Genomic DNA, 26168 nt, shown 5'->3' with positions numbered 1-26168 from the left:
ATGCACGCAAGCAAGTCTTTACTTCAGCTAATATCTGCAGCGGTTTTAGAGGAGCAGGGCTTAAGCCGCTTAATCCAGAGTGTGTTCTCTCTACGCTTACCTTTCAACTACGTACGCCTACACCACCACTAGCTGAAGGCTCAATTTCTTCTGCTTTTCAAACTCCGCAGAATACTCGCCAGCTAGAACGAAAGGTTCGAAGCCTGCAGAACAGCCTTAATAGAAAGCGGCAGCTTTCTAGCAGTCCTATTGCTCATATTCGACATCTTGAAAAAGCAGCGCAAATGGCAATGCAAACCCAGCTGCTTTTAGAGCAAGAAATTAAGGCTATACGCGCTGAAAATGGACGACGAAATCAGAAAAAGGCAAGAAAACGTGCTGATATAGGAAATGACCGGCTTCTTAATGTACAGGAAGGTGAAAATCGCGTTCAGCAGCTTGATACACAGCTTAATGAGCAGCCTGCGGAATCTACTCCAGCGCCTCGTCGACGAGCTCCGCAGCGCTGTAGTGGGTGTGGGACAATCGGACATACAATTCGAAATTGCCCTAGTAGATGGCTATAATTTCATGTATTTAGTTAGTTAGATTTAATGGCGTTGGTGGGTGAAAAGCTTCAAGAAATAGTGGCTCTAGCAGAGAATCCGCGGTTCGGTGGTATCCGCGGTTCGGTGGTTGATTACGTTAGTTCATTGACTTACGTGAGACTGATTAATAATCCCACCCCAGACACTGCCCAGCGCCAAGCCGACCCTCGTTCTTCCCCCGTCTTCGTGCGTGCTTCTCCGCAGGTTCAGGCAATAATTGCTATCTCGCCCTTCCAGACCCCTCGCCTCCCATAACCGTTTCCCCTCGAATGATGACCTGAACCCCGTCGCTGGGGTAACCGCGCCCATCATGAACCCATTCAAACCCGACGAGTCCTCTTCGGCCCATTCCGCGCTGCCTCTAGCCCCAGGCCACGACGACGTCGCTCTCCCCGACGATTTCGACTCGAACAGTCCAGCCAGCTCGCGCGAGCCCGGAAGCGCCCAGACTGGCGGCGATACAGCAGGATTTCAGGATGGAAACCGGGACAATGCGGCCGACCGCGGGGAAGACACTCCACAAACGCACCAGGAACAGGCCGGCGACAAGCCGCCATGGAGCGAAACGAAGACCAAGGCCGGCAAAGAGCGGAAGCGGCTACCTTTGGCATGTATAGCCTGTCGGCGAAAGAAGATTCGCTGTTCGGGAGAAAAGCCGGCATGCAAGCACTGCTCGCGGTCGCGGATTCCTTGCGTGTACAAGGTGACGACTCGGAAAGCTGCTCCCCGCACGGACTACATGGCGATGCTAGATAAGCGGTTGAAGCGGATGGAGGACCGGGTTATCAAGACGATTCCCAAGGATGAGGTTAGAGATATGGCAGCGATTGGCCGGGCGAATGTGCGTCCCGCGCTGCCGGGGCAGGCTGTCAAGAACCAGAAGAAGCGGTCGGCCGATGAAGCTTTTGCCGCTGAGCTGGAGCAGTGGGCGCGCGGGAGCCGAAGCGGGCCGCAGGATACGTTTCCCATGCGGCGTGAGGGCAAGCCTGATGGCCCGAGTCTGATGACTGAGGGGGCTGAGTTTCTGCCCTCGCTGGAGATACAGGAACATCTGGCGGAGGTGTTTTTTGATTGTGTCTACGGCCAATCCTATCTGCTTCTGCACAAACCGAGCTTTGTGCGCAGACTCAAAGCTCGCACAGTACCGCCTGTGCTCATTCTTGCGGTTTGCGCCGTCTCGGCCCGGTTCTCAACACATCCACAGATTAACTCTGAACCCCCGTTTCTACGCGGAGAGAACTGGGCAAGCCCGGCCGCGACAATCGCTTTGAAGCGCCACGACGAACCGAATATCACGATCTTGACCGTTTTCCTGCTTCTTGGTCTCCATGAGTTTGGTACATGCCATGGCGGACGGAGCTGGTCTTTCGGTGGGCAGGCAATGCGCATGGCCTACGCGCTTCAACTTCATCGAGAGCTCGATTACGATCCATTACTGTCGCAGGGTAACGGCGGCGGTGTTCAGCTCAGCTTCACAGATCGAGAGATACGAAGGCGGACGATGTGGGCTTGTTTCTTGATGGATCGTTACAATTCATCAGGCAGCCAACGTCCCCCGATTGGTAACGAAAAATTCATTCAGATACAACTTCCGATCAAGGAGTCGCATTTCCAAATGGAAATCCCAGGCCCTACTGAAGATCTGGAGGGCAACGTGCTAAATCCAGTCCCGGAAGACGTCGGCCAGCTGTCCAATGCGAAGTCCAACATGGGCGTGCTGGCCTACATCATTCGAGCGGTCGTGATTTGGGGCCGGATAGTTGACTACCTCAACTTAGGCGGGAAGCGCCGAGATAACCATCCCTTATGGTCGCCAGAGTCTGGGTACTCACGACTCCGAAAACAGATTGAGGACTTTTCTGCCTCCCTTCCGAGCCATCTACATTTTACCTACGAAAACCTTCAAGTACATGCCGCTGATCGTGTCGCCAATCAGTTCCTCTTCCTCCACATCATCATCCACCAAAATACTCTCTTTCTCAATCAATTCGCCATTCCACTCTCACCCGGCGGGCGCCCTCCGCGGGATATGCCCCGCACGTTTCTCAGCAATGCTGGCCGAGCAGCGGTAGAAGCGGCCCATCACATCTCTGCGCTTATAAATCATGCTGCGCCATACCCTCTGACGGTTCCCTTTGCCGGGTACTGTGCATACTCGGCCAGCACCGTCCATATCTGGGGTATATTCTCCAAGAACACACAACTAGAAGCCCGGTCCAAGGAGAACCTCCGGCATACCTACCGCTACCTGAACAAAATGAAGAAATACTGGGGCATGTTCCATTACATGGTAGAGAGCGCCAAGGACCGTTACCGGCAGTTTGCAGATGCCGCACTTAAAGGCACAGTGGCCTCGCAGAATGGACCTGTTGCGCCCATGTTCCAGTACGGTGATTGGTTCGACAAGTACCCTCATGGCGTTTCGCGACAACATTGGGAAGACTCGAGCCATGCAGCCAGGCAGAAGGACGACGAGGCTGTGATGAGTCAGAAACCGGACCTCCAAAGCGTCGAGGACTTCTTCGCCAGCCTCTCCCCTACACCTCAGCCCAACGACGCCCGTCGGAAACACTCCCGGGCCGGCAGCAGAATTGACCTAACAACGATGGACCAAACAACCCCCACACCAACCTCGCAACAGATCGTCGACGTCAACCTGGAAACATCTCCGGGCATCCTCGGAACCTCAGGAACAGGCTTCCCCCAGCCAATGTTCCCTCAAAACCGCGGCCACCAAACCTTCGGCCACTCCCCTTTCGACTTTACCATTCCTGTCACCGACCAACTTCCCCAACTCGACCGTCAGTTCGTATACGACTCCTTCGCCGGCTTCAAGCCATCAACTAATTCTTACGTCCCCAACCCCAACGATCAGCCACCCTCTTTCTCAACAATGAACGGCGCAGACGTGGCGCCCCCGCCGGGGCCTCAGGATACTGGTCTTCCCAACCAAGACATCTTTACTGAGCAGATGGACCCCAATGCCCCTTCAGGCGCCGGCGAGTACTACCAACCATCCGCATGGTTTCTTCCCTTCAACCTCGACCCGATCGGCGCGGGCGTCAGTCTCGATCCGGGTTCTCAACCGGATGCCGGCGGCGACCTGTCAGGTTTCGGCGCTACGGGAAATATGCCCATGGGCGCGTATGACCTTGGGATGTCTGGCATGGACCATAACCATGGATCACAGATGAAGGGGTAGGAGTCGGTGTACGATCATAATTCGAAGTATATTTTGTTCTGTTTTTTGTTGCATGGTTGGCGATTTATATACACATTTGGTCGTTGGCTATTCTGTGCTTAGCTTTGCTGGTATTGGTTGGAAGAGGATTTCATGAGAGTCGGTCTCCTCTGGTTGTATTATATATGGTGTAGTAACCATAGGAAATATGATTTATGTACTATCTTTGTTGTATGGTACACCAGCCATTGATTCAGGTGGTTCTGCACTTACTACCATACTAGACGTCGAGATTGCTCAGTTACTGCTCATGGGATGAAGACGGATTGCGCACGTTTATGATATAAAAAAAAGACCCTACAACATAGCCATGTCAGCCATGGCCAAACTATGCTTGTTCTATGTTGGGTGTCATAAAAAGATAAGCGCGAAAGCAGTATACATGTACAAAAATGTTCTAACAGCCGACGGGTAAAAATTGAAAAAGAACTGTGCATCATCCGTGAATCGAACACGGGCCTCATCGATGGCAACGATGAATTCTACCACTAGACCAATGATGCTTCTTATTTAACTATAATTTTTCTTTAAATATAAGGTATTATAAAACCTACTCCCTCTACAGAAGACTTCTTTTAGTCTTTATATGCGCACCCTTAGTAGAGGCGTCAAAGGCCTGTTTCATTCGTAAGCTGGGGCTTGAGGTCATTTATAATCTCAAAGTGTTTGCCCACGCTATACATTTGCGAAAACTGCAACACATGTGCTAACATAATTCATTCCCATCGCGTCATAATATATATCAGCACGAGTGGTCAGCAGGGCACAGCAATAGTACTATACAATCGTGCGACACTGTCTCCCAACCCACACCTAGAGCAAAACCATCTATCATATCGCCATGAAGCACAAACAAAGAAGTCTGCAAGGGAAATAGTATTATCAGAGCCACGCAACGGACAACGAACAACGTCGCTAATCATCCCACTCCTCATCCAACTGATCAATCAGTCGATTTTCCGCATCGACATCGCGACGCCGGTTTCCGGCAAATTGGCCATGTTGTAAACCATCTGCCGCGGCAGATGCGCGGCCGGTCGTTGAGCGTTTGAAGTGGAAGAAGCGCCCGAGGGAGGAGATGCAAATTATGGCCATGTCCTGCATTGAACAGAGTTAGCCTTGCTGAAAGTTGATAATGGCAGCAATAGCGTGGAGACGCAGACAGGGAGGAATAACTGTATAGCGTGAACACGAAAGATGGAAGAGTATGCGCTCAGCGTTATTTGGAGTTGAGGCTAAACCTGAGAAAGAATGTGATAGGTCTCTAACCAAACAGTCCAGTCGCGCTCAGGCGCAATATAGGTACATTTTCTAGGAAAGACGCGGATAGGACAGAAGCCATAGGAAGGGGGACTGCCATGCAGCAGCAACGCTCAATCCAGCCGCGAAGTGGGTAACTTTGCGTTGCCCGAGGCCCGCGAAAGCAAGCCGTGCCTCCGGGACAGCCGGAACGGTACCAATGCCATTAAACTTACTTTCAAGAAGTCGACGATCCCGGCCCAAAGACTGTAGTTGGGGCACTGCCTCCAGCCGCGTTGGTGCATGACGGTTCGTTGATATGCGCATCCCCCAACCAGGTACGCCGCGACAGCGATGAGAGCACTGAGGATGTTAGCTTATAGCATTTAGGCTGGGAATGCGGTGCTCACATTATGCCGAACACGCCGCCCGGGGAAAGACCCTGCCCAGCAGGATCGTGGCCATAGCCACCACAGGCGGCAGAGCTTCGGACTTCAAAGAAATATGTACACTGGTCCATCGTGCCGACGAAAGAGAAGATGGGTGTCGACGTGGTTACGTCGCGGTCGCACAAGAACGAGATGATTGTCGACTTGTTGTGCGATCCCTCGTCATCGCAAGGGGAGCCGTCTGTGTAGTTCAAGACGAGCTTACGGCCGCGAAAGAACGGATCGGACGCTTGTTGCCTATACTATGTCAGTCAGAGTATCCGCGCGGCCACTGCGCGACGTACCCGATTGAATATGTCTTGTCATCCATCTGGTAGTAAGCGCTGACATTCTGCCACCTCTCTTCCTCAACACCGACCACGTCCGTGACATTTTCAACTACCGGACCACAGACGTTCAGCGTAAAATTGGCGTTGTAATCATAGCCCTTTGCGTGCCAGCTTTCATCTCGCACGTATTTGCGTGACTTCTCGTCGCTCGGGAGCGGTTGTACATGTAGGGCGTTCAAGTCGTAGTAAAGTCCCGTTGTCGGAGAGCGCGCGACACATGGGGCTAGTTCACCGGAGCCAGACGAGTCGGACGCCGCATACACAGAGGTAAAGGCAGAGGCCAGGAGAAAACAGAGGCGTGAGATCGGTGGCTTCATCGCGGGGATTCGGCCGCGAGTCGGCGGCTGCAGCTGGTCAAGCTGTCGAATTTGGAGCGAGTGACTAATAGAAATAGACGCGAAGAAATAGTAGAGAGCGTAAGAATGGCAATAAAGAATAGACGACTGGAAAACAAGAGCCCGACGCTGCGTAGAATACAGAAGAATGGAAGTCAGAAGATGAAACGTTGGCGGAATGAGGACTGAGGAGCGATGCGGAGAAGGCTCAAGGCCTGGTGAGCTTCCTTCAGTGTGGGTCTGGGTAGCGTTCGATCCGCGGGCGCCGAAGCTTTGACTGCAGCCTGTGCTCGTTCTCAATAATTCCAGTCCTCCTTGGATCTTCTCTACTCGGCTCGTGTCGTTCCGGTATAAGGTGTTCTTGAGATCAGCCCAATGTCGAAATAAATACCACGCTCCATCCCACACTTTACCAATTGATCGATCATTGCCTTCTCAACCGCTGTGCTACGCCAAAATGACGTCCAAAAAGGATAAAACTCCTGTCCCTATACAGCCGATTCCAGAGAGGCGAGGCTACGAGTTCTTTGGCCCGTTCGTATGCCCTTATTTCGCACGTTGATCGGCCACTAATTGCTGTAGATACGGCGCTTTTGCTATCACCTTTGGCCTCCCCGTCCTCCTGTACGGCTTCACGTTCCTGTGCAACGAAGTCTCCGGCTGTCCTGCGCCATCCCTGCTGCACCCCTCCACGTTGACGCTGGATAAATTGAAGGAGGAAGTCGGCTGGCCTGAGGGTGGAATTCGCGCGCTTTATGATACCAAAGTTTTCCTCTGGGTGTTTGGCTATTACCTGCTGCAGCTGGTGCTTTACGTGGTTCTTCCGGGGCAGGTAGTCGAGGGCACTGAACTGGCTTGCGGTGGAAGATTGCGGTACAAGTTCAATGCTTTCCCTACCGCCGTGCTGATTCTGGCTGGCCTGGCCGCTGGTACTTACCTGGACGGTGCCGACTTTGTTGTCTGGACATTTATCTGGGACAATTACCCGCAGGTCATCGCCGCCAACTTGATCATCTGCTCGTCGCTTGCAGCTTTCGTCTATCTCAATAGCTTTTCCGTTCCTGCGCCCGGCAAGCCCAACCCCGAGCTTCGACAATTGGCGCCCGGTGGGCACTCTGGTAACGTGCTCTACGATTTCTTCATCGGACGCGAACTGAACCCTCGGGTGCGACTCCCAATTCCGTTTGTCGACGAGGCTTCTCGGACCATTGATATCAAAGTCTGGTGCGAGATGCGCCCTGGATTGCTCGGATGGATCATCATGAACCTGTCCAACATTGCCCGCCAGTACAGGACGTTCGGATACGTGACCGATTCCATTGTCCTCTCAACGGCACTTCAGGCCTTCTATGTTCTGGACGGACTCTATATGGAGCCGGCTCTTCTGACCACCATGGACGTGATCATGGATGGTTTCGGATATATGCTTTCGTTCGGCGACCTCGTCTGGGTTCCCTTCATCTACAATCTGCAAACCCGATACCTTGCCATGTTCCCTAACGAACTCGGCCTGCGGGGCATCGCTCTTGTGCTGGCTCCAACAGTCGTGGGATACATGATCTTCCGCGGTGCCAACAACCAGAAGAACCGCTTCCGTACTAATCCCAACGACCCGCGGGTCAAGGACGTCAAGTACATCGAAACTGCCTCTGGGTCCAAGCTTATGACCTCTGGCTGGTGGGGTCTAGCCCGGCACATCAACTACCTCGGCGACTGGCTTATGTCCTGGTCGTACTCCCTGCCCACCGGGGTTTCCGGCTTCGTCATTGTCAACAGCGTGAACCCGTCCACTGGCGAGCTAGAGAAGCAAGCCGTGCAGACACCAGAGTCGCGCGGCGCAGCTCTCCTAATCACTTACTTCTTCTTGATATACTTTGGAGTCCTTCTTCTCCATCGCGAGCGTCGCGATGAGGAGAAATGCAAGAGGAAGTATGGCAAGGACTGGGATAGATATACTTCCCTTGTTCGCAGCCGCATAATCCCTGGTGTTTACTAGTCGGTGACAGCGGTTGGATTGAGTTCTATTCTGATTGACTTTAACATATTAATCTATACACTAATTTGTCTTTTATTTCCAATGCGCCTAGGGACAGAAGGCTGGAAATGCCTGGGGAAAAAGTTTATGTACTTTAGGACTCTAGACCGGAATTGTGCAATATGGATATGACAATTCATCGCTTCCTCTTCTTTGAACCCTTTGGATCCATCACAACAGGATCCCCCCTCGCATCAAAAAGCTCCCCCATGTTCCATCTCCACCCCCACCCCTCATCCCCGTCATTAGGCACCCACCCGTCCAAAATATCCTTCGCAGCATTCATAGCCTGCCTTCTAGCGAGAACGACACCGCTCAAACCTTCTTTCGGCTCCTTGAACTCTCTATATGTTGACGCCTGGAACGCAGTGGATATCTCTTTGTTCATGAAACCCAAAGGGGTCTCTTCAACACTCCCATCATCATTCTTATTCAGAGCTCCAGTCTCGCTGTCACCAATGCGTTGAAAGGTATTGCTAGCTGTTCCTCTCCAGTGCTCCCACATCCTTGCACGGCATAACGCCGATGCCCCGCGTATCCCTGGTCCAGGGCCAGAAGCCTTATGCCCTTGACGTACGCCATTGATTATACTCTCAAATAAGCCGGTTTTTGAGCCCCGAAGAACGGGCAGTATCTTGGTGCCATTATCGGTGACTGGGTTCGGCGAACTGAGACGGGAGTCTTGACTATCTGTTGCTGGATTGGAAAGGCGAGTCGGTGTTGGAGCTCGTACCCACACGGCGGATATTGTGCCTGGCTTGGTTTTCTTGACTTGTGGCCTTGAGGTGTCTTTTGACTCCCCCTCGCAAACGGGGTCAGTGGCTCTTGGTTTCCGGAACGCCCAGAGAGACTTGAGTAGTGTGTTTGGGATAGACAGGATCTCGAATGGGCGGAATGCATAACTGTGCCGACGGCATCTCTGACTATCACTCTCACTATCTTTGTTTCTTCCCACTTGCTCGTTAAAGCCAAGACTCGTACCAGCATCAATATCAGCATCAACAGGCCACACCTTCCCATTCAGACCTCTCATCCTCCCATTCTGTCCCCCTCCAAAGCACCTCTCGCAACCCGACTTGCTGATCTCCTCCTCAGGCATAATCAGACCCTTGACATACGCATTCGCCGTTACAGCAACAAGCAGGCTACTCTCGCAGCTCAGTATCGACGTTACTTGCCGCAGGGCTATCTTGTCTGAGCACGATTTGCTTTTCGTTGACTCCGCGTCTGCGCGCGCGGGCTTGCGGCGTACAATGCCAAGTTTGGAGAAGTGGCCGCGGCCGGAGAGGATAGGGCCTTCTATTTGTAATTCTGGGTCTGTGTCTGAAGTTGAGGTTGTGTTTGGGAGAGCCCACGGGGTGGGATCGTCTTGCGCTTCCATGACGAGCTCCATGCTTGCGTCACCACAGGGTGCGCAGGTGCAGTACATGTATATGTCTACGTCTGGACAGATCTCAAAGGGCGGAAATAAAGCGTCTGACTCTGGACTGGTGATTTCCTGAGATTGGCGTCGCCGGCGCCTGATATAAGGTGACGGCGCGGGTGGGTCAAGCTCTCCCTCCCTGTCTTTGGTGAAGGATTGCTGCTGCTCACTAATAAGGACGGAGCGGCATTCGGAGAGAAGCCAGTAGTTGAAGGCGCGCATGGCGAGGATCTCAGCGTGGCAGTCATGGAGGACTAGGCCGTTGCAGTAGGGGATTTGGCTTGCCGGGAGGCATTTTGCACCGGTTCTGGAATTAATCAGCTATTATTCAACTTTCCTTGAAGAAAAGAATGAGGTGCATACGTGACGGTGACACAGGTTAGTTGTTCTGCGGGCGTATTCGCACCTTATAGATAGACGTTAGTACGGTCAAGACAAATTCAATAGGAATATTTTAAGCAGGGCGAGCACCCCCAAGTCTTAGGACAAGATTCACAGAGCCCTCGAAACTCTCAGTTCAAAAGTGACGACCGAGAAACGCATGCAATCTACCTTTAACAAGCACAATCCCCGTCATGGGAATCCATTCGGCAGACCCATCATCGCGAAGAACCGGCTTGCTGCGTTTCGGCAGGCCATCAAAATGCGTATGAACAAGGACTGCGATTCGAGACGGTAGAGAGTTCGTATCTGGGCATGACTCTGGCATTGCTGGTTCAGTTATCCAACTGAGTAAATGCTTGACGAACGCGAAAGTTCATGGAGCTGTCTGTGAGAATTAGTCATTAATGTACAGCGTATTTCGAATTATGCGTAAAGATAATTGTTTGTCTCTATAAGAGTTTTAATCTCCCTACTATCCAACAACAAGGCCGGCTGGCCCAATTGGCAAGGCGTCTGACTACGAATCAGGAGATTGCAGGTTCGAGCCCTGCGTCGGTCATTCTTTTTGGATTTACGCGGCCCGTTTTGCTAAGTGGAGGAGACTGGAGTTCTTGGTGGAGCAACGGTGTGCCTCGGAGCCGCTACGCCCCGTCAATCGCAACATCACTACCACAACAGTAAAACCCCGCTATAGGGAACCCCGATATAGGGGATAACCCGTTATAAGGAACCCGCCACCGTGTCCGAATTACAACCCCATACAAAATTGCACAAAACCCCGTTATCCACAACATGCAATTTTTTTCCCTTCTCCCATACAGATTTCCCTATAACGAGGTATTGTTTCCTTCACTTTTCTTCCGCCTTCCTTAAAAAATGGCAAAACGCGTTGCTATTACAAACCGCCAGCGGTCTGCCCTTCGTGCACAACATAAGCTAAGGCCCAATTTGACTGGCATACAGCTATCTAAGTGGTTTGAAGAGGTGTATAATCACAAGATCTCTATATCCACCGTGTCACGGATTCTCTCTTCAAACTTTGACTGGCTGGATACTGCAAGAGATCACCAGTTAGATACCAAGAGGCACCGCGCAGAGAGCTGGCCAGAGCTTGAGCAAGCACTTTATGAATGGATCCAGCGGGCAGAGACTCGAATCACAGTATCTCAAGACCTTATACGTGAAAAGGCACGCCAATTCTGGCCATCTATCTATCCAGAAAAGGAGATGCCTCAATTCAGCAATGGCTGGCTCTGTCGCTTCCAAAGCCGTCGAAATATCTCTTCAAACACTCGTCATGATGAAGCTAGCAGTATCTCTATAGATGTGGATATAGAGATGCATTCTATTCGCCAGGCTATAAACCAGTATTCGCCAAAGGATATCTTTAATTGCGATGAAACTGGCCTATATTGGAGGATGATACCTGATCGAAGCCTTACAACTTGCTCTATATCTGGAAGGAAGAAAGATAAGGCACGGATCACAGTTCAATTCTGTACAAATATGGACGCCTCTGAACGCCTTCCTATCTGGATTATTGGAACTGCAAAGAAACCACGCGTTTTTCAAGCTGCTGGAGTGAATATTGAGAACCTTGGGTGCTATTGGAGGTCTAACAAGAAGGCCTGGATGACTGGAAAGATCTTTAAAGAGTGGCTTCTCTGGTTTGATGCTAAAATGACTGGAAGAAAAGTTCTTCTTTTGATGGACAATTTCTCTGCTCATGAAGCAGCTTTCAAAGAGACCTCCTTGCAGCTTCAGAATACATTAGTTGTGTGGCTGCCGGCCAATTCAACAGCAAAATACCAGCCACTTGATCAAGGGATCATACGCACATGGAAAGCTTACTGGAAACGCAAGTGGCTACTCTATATGATGGCTGAATTTGACCGTGGCCATGATCCAGTGGCCACAATGACACTTTTATACGCTGTACGATGGGCAATTCAAGCATGGGAGGTGGATCTGACTTGCGAAGCTATTCAAAACTGCTTTACAAAGGCCTTGACCACTCAAGATGATACAGAAATGGTCAACATTCAGCTCCTAAATAAGCTTCAAGCAGGCCTGGATCAGCTAGCAGTATCCAATATCCGAGATATCATGAAGATTGACCAATTCCTAAACCCGATAGGAGAACAGGTTACTGATGATTTAGAGGATTTGGATACTCTTATTCTTTCCAAATTTAGTGCTGAAGAAGCCGATGAATCTGATGATGAGGAGATCTTAGAAGCGCTTCCTAAGGTCTCTGCAAATGATGCTTTAGAAGCACTCTACAAGCTACGCTTGCATGAAGAGCAGCAAGTAGCTGGAAATCGAACTCTTCTTCGGGAACTTCTACACCACGAGCAAGTATTGATAGAGAGGAAGATGCAGAATCAGTATCAGACTGATATCCGGAACTTTTTTTTCCCGTGAATAGGGACTATATTTACTAAGGGATCGAAAAATATATCTTTATGCAAGCGGCCGAGCATTTTCGCTATAAGAAATACCCCGCTATAAGGAATATAGACCGCGGTCTGAATTGATTCCTTATAGCGGGGTTTATTGTATTTAGGGTTCTCCTCAGGGCTGCAGGGTTGGACCAATAAGTTCTCTTTCAAATTACGCGCCATAGTTTGCTTATCTCAGGTGGCAAGACTGATACAACTACTAATTGCAGCGGATTCGTGCTCCTCCTGACTTGGCATACGTTCCCGCGTCCTGCCTTATGCCTTCGTATAAGTCTTTGTCCAAGGGGCTCGGTGATCCTGAAAGAAGGGCAGAAATAACATGAGAGCAGCACGCAATTGCTCATGGACCCTCTTTTTTTCAGTGATCAGCCCATCACAACCGCAGTACACAGTCGGCTTCCAAATAGTTCCTTGCCTCCAGCTTGCCAGCAATGAATCTTTAGGCAGCAGCGCTTCATACAGCGCTACTGTTTGCTCAAGCTATTCACTTCTAGAGCCAGCTACTTTGGTACATATGGCTATATATGCCTCTGGAGTATATTACACACGATCCTGAATTATCAAGCGCAATTCCCAGTTTTCAGGACTCTTCTCATGATGACGGCCGAATCCAGAAAGCGGCCTGTATATAGAATGCGTAAGGTACTATGAAGGCAGCAGTCTTGTTATAGTGATAGACTGCCATTGCTCTGCATTCCTTGCATATTCCTTAATAGTCCACGGTCTCAGGAACGCCCTCATAGCTATGAGAATGCTTGATTAAGGTTTCTCCAAAGTCTGACTGAGAGGTCGAAGTCCCTTCACCGAGAACTTATTATCGACATCAATCGCATTGGTGAGACGTCATGTTCTAATAATATCAACGATATCGTGGAAGCGGTACTTCGCAGCTAGCATCCTTATCAATAGTCGTAACAATGTAGTGCACTCACACCGCGCTCCAAGCCTTCCCTAACCAGAACCAAAATCTGGTCAAGCCCTTTAGGCAATGAGAGCGGCAATGCTGTATTTATGGCCCAGCGCTCCTACCTGTCAGTGTTCTAAGAATGGCGGGGAAAATCACGACAGGCCTGACATGCTTGTAGTCACGAAAGGAGCGGACTGCAGCTGCGGCTCGCATTTCCAAATTCCATGTATTCACCATATTTCCAGGCTCAGTGGTTGTTGATTCGCGTTCCTGCAAAGGTTCCGTAGACGGGAGATGAAGTGGATTGCAGTTTGGAACAATTTTGTAGCCATGCGTGACCGGAATCACTTCATGCTCGACATTTGAATACCACACAGCATATGGGAAATCGAACTCCGAGTTAGCAGAGATGTTGAAAACGCAAGCTTTTGCCATTGTGAATGGTAACGACCTCGCCGCTCCAATGTTCAGGACGGAACAGATAACCAGCGTTCTAACATGCCAGACAGTTTTGACTCCTGGTGCGGGAGGAAAAGGCCCCTTTTCGTAGACTAGCAATTTGTAGAGTTCCGCTGACCTCCTGAACTGTGCGAACAGGCCAAGCTCCGCAATGTATTGTTTGAGGATGTCGCGGATCCAGAGCTCCCATTTCAGATTGCAGATGGAAACTACTCCTCCCCGAGACGAATTCGGATCTCCAGATTGCATCGCAAAAAATCGTGGCCATGGAAGAAGGTGGACCAGACCTACGTGATATAAGTAAATGTGACTGATCTCGCTGACCAATCCATATCCGAGGATCTGCAGGCTCGCGCCTGTTTACTGTGTCTCTGCATATTATGCATTTTAGATGTTTAGCTTGTGTACATGTCTTCCGTCGGAATTGGTATCGTCTGCCATCCCTTTTTGCCCTCGCCCCGTGGAACGACCACCTGAAGTCCAGGCCGTCCACAAAAAGCATCGTGTCTAGCGACTCGTTCGATAGTCTGGAGAGAAACTTCTCCATTCTCTTCAACTACAACGATAGTGTCCTGCACAATTTCCCCGGGAATCTCTTCCAGTCGGGCATTGAGCCAAGGCAAGCCGATGAGGTGGTTGCCGATGGTATGAATTAGAGTGTAGAGCTTCTCGAAGTGACGCGTAGTCCATAGCCACGACAGAGTGGTTGTATCGTATGAAACGCGTACAAAAGGATTCATGTATATACCAGTCTCGACCTGAGGTTCTTCATCTTCACTAATTGTATGCAATGGTCTCTGAATATCAGCGTGGATCAGACAGCATTCGGACCCATCCCAGAAGAGATCTTCATCTCGTAGGGCGCGGAAGCGAGCGGGGGTAGTCTCCCCTGCTATTTCGACAATCGGTCCAGTGCTGTTCTGAAAGAACTGAGCATCGAACGCTACCAGTCCTCCCCAACAGCTGCGGACCGGTACCGCGTCTTTCCCAGCAAGGACGTCTCTCCGACTTCGGCCGTTTCCGGAGGTTGAGAACCATGGAAAGAACGGCAGGCCCATGCTATAGCCTTCCAAGTCACGGGTGGCATATGTATCGTAGAATTTGAAAGGATTAATAAAATCCACAGCGCAAGCAGCACGGTACTGCGCTACCCCATTGTCATCAATGTTGGTAGAGAACAAGAGCTGCAGCGCGTCGACTGGATCAAAAGCTATGTCATTCAAGTATAGAAGTTTGTCAAACCGAGTGGTAGATTGGTCGAGCGGTCGAAGAGCGCGGTTGCGAGTCTCGGCCAAGTAGGTAATCCGCTTGACGCGTTTTTCTCCACCCGGAATAGTAATTTTAGGAAGCTCATTGAGATCCAAGTGCTCATACACTATAGACTTATTGCACGGAACCCGCGCGTCTAGCTCCTTCAGAGCCGATTCCCCTTCCTCTCCGCTGTCATTTTCGTAGATGCTCAGGAAGACATTGTCTTCTCCTAGAAGGTCGATGAGTTGAAGGACGCTGGACGCCCAGTGACCCCGTGCAAGACTGCCATCGGGGTCGTACAGGCTAGCTGCAATGAAGACCGTCTCATTGCGCGGATTCCCCCGCCCAGGATGGCTTGACTTTAATACCTGGTCGCGGAGTGATGCGTAGTGAGGCGCAGGTCGTGTATATGACGGGAAGAATGTGGAAAAGAGAAGTACAAGGACCAGAACGGCCGATAGAGCGACAACGATATAGTATGCCAGCCGGAATAGAACGCGACGATAGGCGCGAGACTGAGTGAAAGCTGGGGCTAAAGGCCTATAACCGCGACCGTACCTAACCGACCTTAGCAAGAGATACAACCGCTGCAAGACCCGTTCGAGTAGGGACTGCTCCTTTTCGGCCTCGTAGAGATTGTAGCTACCCTGGGATTCCAGAGAGAACCGCCGATCCGGGCTATAGCGGGGGAGGTGGGCAGACATGATGATGGCGGAAGATCATCAGTCGGTGGTAAACTATCCTTGTCGTCTGGAGCAAGGATGGCGAAACATGCATACCGACAGTCAGAAGCGATCCATGGCAATGAGCGATGTTGAGAAAAGAGATCGAGTCCCGCAGTTCTTGGTGTTGTCTGCGCAGTGAGAGCCAAACGTCCAGATCAGATTTGGTTAGTGCACCCGTTTGCCGATTTCTGCCAATTTAGGACTAGCGTCTTGGCTGCGAAATGAGGAAGCTCGATATGGAACGCTCAGCTGCAATATCATCACAGTCACGGCGCCGCATTTCCAATTGCTCATGAGGGTACTCTGCTCCAGTTTCACAGCTGCTGATTAGTCTTGTGGAGGTAAGAACAGGGTAAACTTTGGGGGGAAAATACTCTGTAAGGCGAGAGATGAGTAGGTACCTGATTAGCCGGGACAGGCTTACGAATACCACGCCGTACGGCGCTCGATACCGTAACTCAACAATACGTTGACATAGGCTTACCAGCAGTAAGCCAGTCACCAGGCTGTACATCACCTCCTTTTACTGTATCCATGAAGCCCAAGATAACAGCAAGATGCATGGCACCGTTACCCTAGCTGTCAGTGTTACTCTAGGAGGAGTCATGCCTTGTTTGACCTCCTTGAAGAGGAAGAGGTCCTTTCCACCAGCACCCTTGTCTACTGCAACGGGTACGAGAAGTACGTTTAGCCGGGCACCAGAGAAGGGAAATTCCTTTCTCGGATTCGACTGACAGCGTCTGCTATACAGCCGTAAAGGCTCCAGCGATCCTCCGCTTCACGACTACCAGGCAGCCCTTCGCAACATCGACACCTCGTAACCTATGCTAACCAGACCGGATTCTCCGTTGGCGACGGCTATATCGTCTACGCCAGTAACGGCTCAGTGAGCAGAAAGTCAGCGGCCAGAAGATCTATGGCATCGCAATGACCATCCTAGACAACTGCAGCCACCATGAGGGGAGCTATGGCACCAGCAACAGCGGCGAGTGCCATGTTACGATCCACTATTGCGCTTCGAGAAAGTTCTATGGTATAGAGTAGTTCAGTGTAGCTGGTCTGTATGAACATAACCGCAGTAACTTGTACTATGATCACCCTAGAGTACAATGATATAGTACGTCTGATGATTACTCGCTCTCTGTAACATATGAGTGGACAACTAGCTGAGGCTCCTAGCTAGCAGCTCCGTAATTTTAAGTTTCTAATCATATATTATCAAGAGTAGTTTGAGAAGCCACTTTATCTGTTGCATGTAATTCGATACCAGTTGCGGCCTGGCCGACGGCGCCTTCTTAGGGCACAGCCGCCTTAGTGAAATCAAACCAACACCCGAGATCGGAGGCTTACGCTATCCTAGCGAGGTATGTCGCATCCTTGACGTTGATGTATAAAAGTCTGCAAGACCCGAATTGATCCTAGACTTTTAAAGTAGATCGGGCATCCGAATGTGGAAATCAGTAGAGGTAGTGTTTAATTGTTCAAGTGTAAGCCTACCATTCCTCGTAATAAGCCTCGTTGTCTAAAGAACCAACACGGAATTGTAGTTTTGCGATGTTGTTTCTTACGTCTACCAGTTATTCTTACTTCGGAAGTCTATGCCTCAAACAGCTTTGGTACTGCTACTGCAGTTCCTTCTTTTTGCGAAATGTTACGTATCCTCAAGCATCCTCATCAAAGACTGATTCTTGTTAAACCAGTCCCAGAGCTCAGCACCCGAGAAATCCATCTCTAGGTCCACGTCCCCGAACAGCCCCATGCCCTCGGCAGTGACTTCGCTGTGCAACGGCATTGGACCAGAAGCATCTGCGGTAGTCGGACTTTCCGACATCCCCCCGTGGTCTAACGGACCGAAAGTGCCGGTACTGGGGTACTGCTGTGGCGTCGGCCGCGACATTGACATCCATCTTTGGTCATTGCCTGTACGGGATTTGACCTCGACGTACTTGGCCGCAACGTCGTACAACGCCCTAAAAAGGCGGCGTTGCTTGTCATATGTGCTGTGGGCGCGGGAGGTTGATGCAGACTCGAGTGACTCAACAAACGATCCCATGCGCACTAGGTCAGAGGCATCGGATGTCTCGATAATGTGGCAGAACAGGATGATGAAGGGGATGAAGGGGGACTGGATTATAGACCTGCGTCGCACCTCCACGTCAGATTGACCTGACCAAGGAATAGACTAGAAACGAACCAGTTGATGTATGTTTCAAGGAACACTGTTTTCCCGCGCTCCCTGGTGATTGCGGCGACGCATCGGTCATGTTCTGCGAGTGTCTCCCTCGCAGCATCGATGCACTCTTGACAGAATGCCGACGCAGACGCCGATGGCTTCTCAGGAGGGATGCTCCGGTATACAAGCGTGAGCATGCTAAGGCCGATAACTCGGTCGGAACGTCTCGCTATTTCGTGAAAATCTGGTCCTAGTGCTTCGGCTTTACTTGCATCGTAGTGGTTCTACCGCCAGTGAGTCCTCATGATCCTGAATGGATAGAAAGCCTGTGTAAACTCACGTGAATGTCTTGCAAATGCTGCATGGCTATTCTTAACTCGCTTGCGAGAGCCTGAGCTCGCGATGCCCGAGTATGCGGTGGCTGCATAAGGGCTCCTGGACTGTAGATATCGTCGTATATCCGGCCCTGGATACTGGCGATGGTGACCCAGCCGGGGACCAGTTCGGCTAAGAAGGAACCGCGTGGACGCTCCGTGCCAGGACGGGGCAGTGTGATGTCCTGATCTCGAAAGGTCGATAAACGACCAAGGCGTAGTGACAGCGTCTTCTCAGTCATGTATATGGTCCAGAACATGTTACTTTTCTTCGCCATTTCTTCTGGGCCATCTTTGCCTGCAGGCGCGCTATGTTGTAGACCCAGAGATTGTGTCATATGCGAGGCCGAAGTGATGAATTTCCACGCGGCGGTTGGCTTGTTCTTCTGAAGGCAATACAACGACTAACAAGCAGGGTCAGTCGTGATAGAACTATTTCGAAATAGCAAACAGCTTACCGCTATGCCCATTGCATACGTGGTATCCATAGTTGCTGGCTGATGGAAGCGGAGGTTGGCAAGGACAGTCTGAAGGTTCGCCTCGCATATGAAAGCCTGCGTTTCATAATCCCGCTTCGCCTCTTCATCGGTGATGGCTTTGGAGCATTCGCAGAACAGCCAGTAGAGACCGCAATGGACGATGATCAAGTCGGCTTCGGTAGCTGGACCAGGTGATGCGATTTTTATGAAGTACTCGTTGAATTGCGCTGGTGTTATATAGTCCCCAAGCCATAACGTGGTCACTTGGGGACATTCCCTGGCCATGCGAAAGCACGTGAACACTTTGTCGAAGGGCGGCAACGGGAGGTTGCGGGTACTCGAGCCCGGCGGGATCGCCCTGGCGTGAGGATATAGTCTGTCAAGGGCATCAGACTGTTGTTGCTCATGATGAACGGCAGCTGTAAGGCCGTTAAGGACAGTCTCCATCTCATGCGCCAATTCAGCAATAGCCGTGTTCTTGATGCCATTCTGCAGAAACCGAGTAGCGGAGACGGCGTGAGCGAACAGCGACGACTCGCCCTCGTATTCCGCTCTGAAAAGGTTGCGATGCACTTCAGGGGTGCCTACACCGGCTGAGTGATACGGCTGGGTCCTTGGGTGTAGTGTAGAGTCGATTGAAGAAGGCGTTGGTCCGAACGAGGTGGACGCGTAGGGCTCTTCTTGGCTGATGCTGAGAGGATCTTTAAAGCCAACGAGTCCAGGACCTTTTGTTTTGACTGGTACATGACTAAAGCGGTTCAATTTTTGAATGAGGTCGTCGACTTTCCTCGATATTGCATCTAATTTAGAATCACTCGATATATCTCAGCATGGCATAGCGCGTGGCCCGAGTACTCGGCTTTCACTTACTATGTGTGCGAGACCATGACCCTTTGCCTCCTTTCTCTAGGCTTGAACCGGGCTACGTATGAGCATTGTTGCCCAGCCTTCAAACATTGAGAACATGGACTCTCTCGGTCGCATTTCACCTGGACGAAACATTAGACATCAATAGTAGTCATGGCTCGGAGGTCTCGAGCCATGTATGTTTGTCTTCACCTTACGTTGCCGACATCGATGGCACTATTCAAAGAAGCTGATCAGAAAGTATCACTCAAGACCAGGCAAGTGCTTCGAGTAAACTCACTGCTAACTTCTCTGCCACGGCAGGACTTTGGCTGTGTTCGTCCTCCCGCGAGACCGGGGGGTCTGGTTCCTCCTCCATTGGGAGTGGGTAGGCGGGGCCGAACTCGCCTCTAACTCACAAGCTAGTAAAGTGTACAGACACCAGAACTTGTGTTAGTGCAGGCAGAGATATTATCGGAAGAGATGGTTGTCTTGAAGAACGGCCTCACGGCTCACTTGTCTCCGCCAAGCCTTCCCGGAGGCTCGGAGACTCCGAGGTCCGCCCTCTGCATGGTCTCCATCAGATACACTCGCACACGAGACCTGCCACCGCCAGGATCCTCATGGAGCCATCATCGGCCTTGCTAACCTCCAGACTCCGAGGATAAGGGAGCAAGAATAAAAAGATGGCTTTGCCAGGCAAACCTTCAGGATGCTCCTCCTCATCGCCCCTTTCATTCCTTATTCTCTGTCTTCTCCATATACACGAGGTTGAACACGGTTAACATTTGCTCGAATCGCTCCCAGCTCTCTTTCTTTCTTAAAACTGATGAGCGTGCAAGATGGTAACTTCTTTGAATCCTCAAGAAGCTGAAACCGAGAAGTGTGCCGGAGTGGCCAACGAAGCTACGAAGTCGGTCAATTTAGAAAAAGAAAATGACGAGGTCTCCAAGAGAAAAAGCGGCACAAATGGCTTACTGGTAAGTCTTCTGGCATCATAACTGCAGGAGCAGTAGGTGACAGTCTCTGTGTTGCAGCGCGTTTTCATCTTCGGCGGCAATCCCCATCTTTACGCCCTTGAGGGCATTGCTGTCGTCGCTGCTATTGCATCCGGTGTTGCTTCGGCTTTAGTCAATCTGATTATGGGTCGGTTTCTCTCTTTGCTTAGTGGCTTCAGCTTCAAGGAAGAGTTGAGACCTGAGAAATTCATGGCCGCCGTCCAGGATTCTGCGTAAGAACATCAATCATCCTCCTCTTGCATTGTTTTTATACTACGGCTCGGGTCATATGCTAACGAGATAAAAGTCTCCAGTTCATCTATATAGGCATTACTCGTCTCTTGACTACATACGTTTACACCTCTCTTTTCACATATGTTGCTTATTACTTGACCCGAAATGTCCGACGAGGCTATCTCCGGGCTGCCCTAAGCCAAGAAATCGCCTACTACGACCGGGACATCTCAGGATCAATATCGCAGCAGGCGACCACGAATGGCAAGCTCATTCAATCCGGTATAGCAGAGAAACTCGGCATCGTTATTCAAGCCATTGCAACCTTTGTGACGGCATTTGTAGTTGCTTTTGTCACACAGTGGAAGCTGACTTTGATACTCATCTTCATGGTGCCAACTTTGCTCATTGTGCTCGGCACAGCCGGTGGCGTAGATGCCATGATTGAGACTAAGATACTGCAGATATACGCTCAAGCCAGTAGCTATGCCGAGAATATCCTTGGAGGGGTACGAACCATCTACGCCTTCAGCCTTCAGCCGAGGGTGATGGCCAAGTACGACACCTACCTCCAGGATGCATACGCCCAAGGAATGAGAAAGAATAAGCTTTATGGCATTGTGTTCGGAGGACAGTATTTTGTCGTGTTCGCCGGCATGGGTCTGGCTTTCTGGCAGGGCCTTGCCATGCTCGGTCGCAATGAGATCTCTGACCTAGGGACTGTCTTTGTGTCTGTATACCTTCGCGAGACCGCAATCTTAGTATTCCAGAAACCACCAGGACTAACCAAGGCAGTGTTCTCTTTTCCGTCATTATGGCTGCAAACACGGTCATGCAAGTAACACCGAACATGGTCACCTTCAGCCGCGCCGCCACCGCAGCTTCAGAGCTGTTCTCCCTCATCGATAGGAAGTCCGAAATCAATCCTTTTGACGAATCGGGGGACATACCTGACGAAATTGTCGGTACCATTGATCTGCGCGGTATTGACTTTAGCTACCCTACCCGGCCGAATATCACTGTCTTAAAAGACTTTACCCTAAATATTCCTGCGGGCAAGGTTACGGCATTAGTGGTGAGTAGTCTTCAATTGCATCTGTCGTAGAAGCTCCTAACCAGTCGGAATCATAAGGGACCATCTGGGTCAGGAAAAAGCACAATTATCGGCCTGCTCGAACGGTGGTATAACCCCTGTGTAGGTAGCATCCACTTGGACGGCAAAGAAATCAGCCAGCTTAACCTCAAATGGCTGCGGACCAACGTCCGTCTAGTTCAACAGGCAAGTCGAGACGCCACAACCCTCTAGGCCTTCCTAACGAGTCCAGGAGCCGGTACTCTTCAACGGCAGTGTATTTGACAATATCGCCAACGGCTTGGTGGGGACCCAATGGGAGACAAAATCACAAGACGACCAGATGCAGCGTGTTCAAGCAGCCGCGAAACTCGCCTTTGCACATGACTTCATCCAGAACCTGCCGCAAGGATACCACACGCGGATCGGAGAACGAGGTGGCCTGCTCTCGGGCGGCCAGAAACAGCGGATTGCCATTGCCCGCAGTATGATCTCGGAGCCCAAGGTCTTACTCCTTGACGAAGCGACTAGTGCGCTCGACCCGCACGCCGAGGGAATCGTTCAGCAGGCTCTTGGCAGCGCCTCAGCGAACCGGACGACCGTTATCATTGCGCACAAACTCGCGACCATCCGCAACGCGGATAAGATTGTGGTCATGTCCGAGGGCAAAATCGCGGAGCAGGGACGGCACGAGGAGTTGGTAGCTAGGAACGGTGTCTACGCCTCTCTTGTTAAAGCTCAGGACCTCGCGCCAGCTAATGTTGAGGAAAATGGCGACTTGGGAGAGACAAGCATGTCCGACGAGGATTCGGAGGAGGGAGACGTTCAATCTTTGCTCAGGCCGTGGCTAGCCGATGCGCAGGCGCAGCAGTTGGCGGCACTAAAGGACCAAGAAGACTACAGATTATATGGAGAGACGGGAATCATTCATAATATATGGAAACTCTTGATAGGTACACCCGAAATATGGCTCTGGTTCGCCGTCACAACAGCCACATGTATCGCAGGAGGTGAGTGTCTCAACAGAGAAAGGCTTTCATCGTTAGCCTAATAAAATTGCACTTGCTCACTAATGTTATCGCAGCTGCCGTTAACCCCGGACAAGCCATTTTGTTAGGCAATATTCTGAGCGTCTTCGATTCTCCCAACTTCATTGCCCGCGGTAATTTCATTGCACTGATGTTCTTCGTCATGTCGGTTGGCATTCTCGTTATATACTTTGTGATGGGCTGGTCTACGAATACTATTGCGCAGGTGAGGGCAGAACTTCATGTAACTTAGGGCAATTTGATGTCCAAGTTCCGTCTTGGTCACATTGGCAAAGCTGACCCAAGCGCACCATGTTAGACCCTCAGCAGGAAGCTGCGCCGAGTGATCTTCTTGTCTTTCCTCCGTCAGGACCTCCAATTTTTCGACCGACCTGAGAACACAGTCGGCGCACTGATCAGCAAACTCGACTCTTACCCGCAGGCTATACTAGAACTGATGGGGTTCACCGTGGCCATCATCCTCATGTCGGCAATCAACATCGTCGCATCGAGCGTTCTCGCGATCGCCGTGTCCTGGAAAATAGGCTTAGTTGGTGTCTTTGCTGGGTTGCCATCTATGATGGTAGGAGGCTACGCGCGTGTCAGAATTGAGGCGAAAATGGACGAGGAGGTAGGGCAGAGGTTGTCGGCAAGTGCATCGGTGGCTTCAGAGACAGCCCTTGCTATCCGTACTGTCTCATCGCTTGCACTCGAAAACACGGCATTAAAGAAGTATGATCACGAGCTTGATATGGCAATCTCGCAGACGAGCCGGGCCATGTTCCACATGATGATTTGGTTCTCGCTCACGCAATCCGTGGAGTATTTTGTGCTAGCGCTAGGTTTTTGGTTAGTTTTGCCTCCTATATTAAAGGGCGTCTTGTTGATCGATTTGTACGAACAGGTGGGGATCAAAGCTGATCAATGACGGTGAAATCAGCTTGTATCAGTTTATTGTTTCATTCATGGGTGTTTACTTCTCCGGTCAAGCCACCGCGCTGGCCTTCAGTTTTGCCAGCAGTGAGTCTAGCCAAGCGCGATTTGGTTTATAGGGTCATTGACAGCTTCTCTCACCAGGCTTCACCAAGGCAAGCCAAGCTGCTAACTACTACTTCTGGCTTGACATGGTCGACGGGACAATCCGTGAGACTGACGACAACCGCAACGAGGGCCCTGAGGACGGATGCAGCTCTATTGACTTTGAAGATGTGCGCTTCGCCTACCCAGGCGCGCCTGACAACCCGGTTCTCAAGGGCGTGTCCTTATCGGTAAGTGCCTGTGCGCTCTGCTCTGATTTTCTGGATTGAACCATGTCCGGCCCACTGACGCTACATAATTCAGATCCGACGCGGCACCTTTATAGCCCTCGTCGGCGCATCGGGCTGCGGAAAAAGTACCATGATTTCGCTTCTCGAGCGCTTCTACGACCCGACTAGCGGCAGCATAAATATAAACACATCAACGCCGCTGCCAACCCTAAACCCGCTTCTCTATCGCAGACAATTGTCACTAGTGCAACAGGAACCAACTCTTTTCCTGGGTACTATCCGCGAGAACATTTTGCAGGGCATACCAGACCTCGGCCTCGACGCATCAAGAACAGAGACTGCATCAGACTCGGACTTGGCAATAGAAGAAGCATGCCGCGCCGCCAACGTATGGGACTTCATATCCTCGCTTCCTGAGGGCCTCGACACGCCTTGCGGGAGTGGCACCAGTATCCAGCTCTCCGGCGGTCAGCGGCAGCGAATTGCGATCGCGCGCGCCTTAATCCGCAAACCGAACGTGCTTCTTCTCGACGAGGCGACGAGCGCGCTGGACACGGAGTCCGAGAAGCTGGTGCAGGCTGCGCTAACTGAGGCAGCAGCGGAGCAGAATAGGATTACCGTTGCGGTGGCGCATCGGCTTTCAACGGTCCGTGATGCGGACTGTATCTTTGTCTTTTATGCGGGTAGAATTGTGGAGTTTGGGTCGCATAGCGAGCTGCTTAGCCGGGGTGGAATGTATGCTGCGATGTGCGAGGCCCAGAAGCTGGATGTGAATGGCACTGTGTCAGCATGATTCAGCGAGAGCGGGAGTAAAGGTTGCTGATGAATTTGTTGGGTGCGTTCAATGTGTCGCGACCTGCGTAACAATGCTTGAGAAGTGGTACAATATAAATATATATAGAACAATAGACTGGGTTCGATCTATGAGGCGAGTATTGGATTGGGGGCGCATAAGAGCCAAAAAAAAAAAGAAAAAAGACTTCGTAGAGGCTAGAGGAGAGAGTGTTCCTGGAAACATTGCTGTTGGTGGTATTGTACATAGTACACCTGTACGCCTTCTATAGATGGAGAATAAAAACTCGTAGGGTATCATTTTGCTACCTGTCCCTGCTAATAGTTGGCGTTGATATTTTGGTGATGGTTTGTGGTAAAATTTTCAACTGACCAGGCCTGCTCGCTAGCAAGGGTCAAGAACTGATATGAGAGGTTCTTTCTTGAGAAGCTGACTATAATAAGTTCCCGGATTTCTGTCGCCTGCCACTCTATTGTCACTTCCAGATATTCTGCACTACTTTAACGCTTTGCGTTCACTTTGCAGCCTCTCAACTCTCAGCTTGCGAGGCCATGACCTCCAAGCTCTCTTCACAGCAACCACGGATAATGAGTGCAATCAAATTTTTCTCTTCATATCATTCTCCCCATGCTATTTACCATGTAAATCAACTTGATCCTCATCCAAATCCGTCACCTCTCCTCCTGCGGAGTGGACGAGTGGCCCATTCTTTCGAAATGTTGCGAGCGTTTTAGGTCAGATGCTGAGCAAGAGAGTTTGAGTCTTTGATATATGGTGCTTAACAGTATATCTTACACGACAAGCTACTCCTCCTTTTATATACCAATAGGAGCACACGAAACCCTTAGCCCAGTCGTTGCTATAAGCTACTTCTTGACCGTGTAGTTTTACTTAGTGAAAGTCACGTGCCATCCTTATCAGTGCAGGGTGGACCGCAAGCATTCCTATTCTATTCTCTCCCGCGGGCCCCAGGACAGAGGTCTATGATGCAGAAATCATGGGCGCTGTAGAAGGCCTACGCGCAGCCCTGGGACAACCATGTGTGGGTTACTCTACCCAGCTAGTTATTCTCCTAGA

At 50.8% G+C, this 26168-nt stretch overlaps 7 protein-coding genes and 2 non-coding genes across 9 annotated transcripts; 4 read left to right on the top strand and 5 right to left on the bottom strand.

Moving 5' to 3' along the window:
- The first annotated feature begins 828 nt into the window (after positions 1-828).
- On the top strand, positions 829-3897 carry BDW70DRAFT_166725 (putative C6 transcription factor). Its single transcript, XM_073742066.1, has one exon. It carries the CDS (start codon positions 898-900, stop codon positions 3787-3789), a length of 2892 nt encoding a protein of 963 aa, XP_073590888.1. The 5' UTR covers positions 829-897; the 3' UTR covers positions 3790-3897.
- A 363-nt stretch (positions 3898-4260) lies between these two features.
- BDW70DRAFT_t178 lies at positions 4261-4331 on the bottom strand. The gene has a single exon. It is a non-coding gene; the product is annotated as a tRNA-Gly (tRNA).
- Positions 4332-4430: 99 nt separating this feature from the next.
- Positions 4431-6340, bottom strand: BDW70DRAFT_145461 (putative vacuolar sorting receptor (Mrl1)). Its single transcript, XM_073738427.1, has 4 exons — positions 5801-6340; positions 5478-5753; positions 5304-5430; positions 4431-4926 (listed from the first exon to the last, which is right to left on the bottom strand). The coding sequence occupies exons 1-4, from the start codon at positions 6160-6162 to the stop codon at positions 4744-4746; spliced, it is 948 nt and encodes a 315-aa protein (XP_073590887.1). The 5' UTR covers positions 6163-6340; the 3' UTR covers positions 4431-4743.
- Positions 6341-6542: 202 nt separating this feature from the next.
- On the top strand, positions 6543-8341 carry BDW70DRAFT_145460 (ergosterol biosynthesis ERG4/ERG24). The gene is made up of 2 exons (XM_073738426.1): positions 6543-6714; positions 6763-8341. The coding sequence occupies exons 1-2, from the start codon at positions 6638-6640 to the stop codon at positions 8174-8176; spliced, it is 1491 nt and encodes a 496-aa protein (XP_073590886.1). The 5' UTR covers positions 6543-6637; the 3' UTR covers positions 8177-8341.
- A 10-nt stretch (positions 8342-8351) lies between these two features.
- Positions 8352-10413, bottom strand: BDW70DRAFT_166721 (tRNA-specific adenosine deaminase; the record flags this gene model as incomplete). The annotated part of the gene is made up of 3 exons (XM_073742065.1): positions 10191-10413; positions 10002-10044; positions 8352-9945 (listed from the first exon to the last, which is right to left on the bottom strand). Exons 1-3 carry the CDS (start codon positions 10345-10347, stop codon positions 8352-8354), a joined length of 1794 nt encoding a protein of 597 aa, XP_073590885.1. The 5' UTR covers positions 10348-10413.
- A 95-nt stretch (positions 10414-10508) lies between these two features.
- Positions 10509-10581, top strand: BDW70DRAFT_t179. The gene has a single exon. It is a non-coding gene; the product is annotated as a tRNA-Arg (tRNA).
- A 3489-nt stretch (positions 10582-14070) lies between these two features.
- BDW70DRAFT_24582 (glycosyltransferase family 69 protein) lies at positions 14071-15938 on the bottom strand. The gene has a single exon (XM_073743590.1). The coding sequence runs from the start codon at positions 15803-15805 to the stop codon at positions 14246-14248; it is 1560 nt and encodes a 519-aa protein (XP_073590884.1). The 5' UTR covers positions 15806-15938; the 3' UTR covers positions 14071-14245.
- Positions 15939-17435: 1497 nt separating this feature from the next.
- Positions 17436-20093, bottom strand: BDW70DRAFT_166719 (putative C6 transcription factor). Its single transcript, XM_073742064.1, has 7 exons — positions 20000-20093; positions 19912-19935; positions 19723-19841; positions 18832-19666; positions 18340-18777; positions 18021-18283; positions 17436-17964 (listed from the first exon to the last, which is right to left on the bottom strand). Exons 1-7 carry the CDS (start codon positions 20075-20077, stop codon positions 17478-17480), a joined length of 2244 nt encoding a protein of 747 aa, XP_073590883.1. The 5' UTR covers positions 20078-20093; the 3' UTR covers positions 17436-17477.
- A 278-nt stretch (positions 20094-20371) lies between these two features.
- BDW70DRAFT_166715 (ABC transporter ATP-binding protein) lies at positions 20372-25091 on the top strand (the record flags this gene model as incomplete). Its single annotated transcript, XM_073742063.1, has 11 exons — positions 20372-20678; positions 20736-20929; positions 21004-21660; positions 21726-22005; positions 22063-22209; positions 22256-23012; positions 23087-23256; positions 23350-23879; positions 23935-24050; positions 24108-24298; positions 24372-25091. The coding sequence occupies exons 1-11, from the start codon at positions 20541-20543 to the stop codon at positions 25089-25091; spliced, it is 3900 nt and encodes a 1299-aa protein (XP_073590882.1). The 5' UTR covers positions 20372-20540.
- Positions 25092-26168: the final 1077 nt, after the last annotated feature.

The sequence above is a fragment of the Aspergillus foveolatus genome (genome assembly GCF_047715535.1).
Source record: "Aspergillus foveolatus strain CBS 279.81 unplaced genomic scaffold BDW70scaffold_145, whole genome shotgun sequence".
NCBI classification, from domain to species: Eukaryota; Fungi; Ascomycota; class Eurotiomycetes; order Eurotiales; family Aspergillaceae; genus Aspergillus; species Aspergillus foveolatus.
The sequence above is the reverse complement of the archived record's forward strand: the minus strand, read 5'-3'. Positions and strand labels throughout refer to the sequence as shown.

What these genes read in the sequence shown, in the direction of transcription:
- BDW70DRAFT_166725 (XM_073742066.1), top strand. Translation starts at nt 898, where the DNA reads ATGAACCCATTCAAACCCGACGAGTCCTCTTCGGCCCATTCCGCGCTG.
- BDW70DRAFT_166719 (XM_073742064.1), bottom strand. Translation starts at nt 20,077, where the DNA reads ATGGAGGAGGAACCAGACCCCCCGGTCTCGCGGGAGGACGAACACAGC. An exon ending in GTCATGGTCTCGCACACATA is followed by an intron (nt 19,667 to 19,722) that starts GTAAGTGAAAGC and finishes AGATATATCGAG; the next exon opens with TGATTCTAAATTAGATGCAA. An exon ending in CGTATGCAATGGGCATAGCG is followed by an intron (nt 18,778 to 18,831) that starts GTAAGCTGTTTG and finishes CCTGCTTGTTAG; the next exon opens with TCGTTGTATTGCCTTCAGAA.
- BDW70DRAFT_145460 (XM_073738426.1), top strand. Translation starts at nt 6,638, where the DNA reads ATGACGTCCAAAAAGGATAAAACTCCTGTCCCTATACAGCCGATTCCA. An exon ending in GGCTACGAGTTCTTTGGCCC is followed by an intron (nt 6,715 to 6,762) that starts GTTCGTATGCCC and finishes TAATTGCTGTAG; the next exon opens with ATACGGCGCTTTTGCTATCA.
- BDW70DRAFT_145461 (XM_073738427.1), bottom strand. Translation starts at nt 6,162, where the DNA reads ATGAAGCCACCGATCTCACGCCTCTGTTTTCTCCTGGCCTCTGCCTTT. An exon ending in GGCGGCGTGTTCGGCATAAT is followed by an intron (nt 5,431 to 5,477) that starts GTGAGCACCGCA and finishes TAACATCCTCAG; the next exon opens with TGCTCTCATCGCTGTCGCGG. An exon ending in GGATCGTCGACTTCTTGAAA is followed by an intron (nt 4,927 to 5,303) that starts GTAAGTTTAATG and finishes TGTTCAATGCAG; the next exon opens with GACATGGCCATAATTTGCAT.
- BDW70DRAFT_24582 (XM_073743590.1), bottom strand. Translation starts at nt 15,805, where the DNA reads ATGTCTGCCCACCTCCCCCGCTATAGCCCGGATCGGCGGTTCTCTCTG.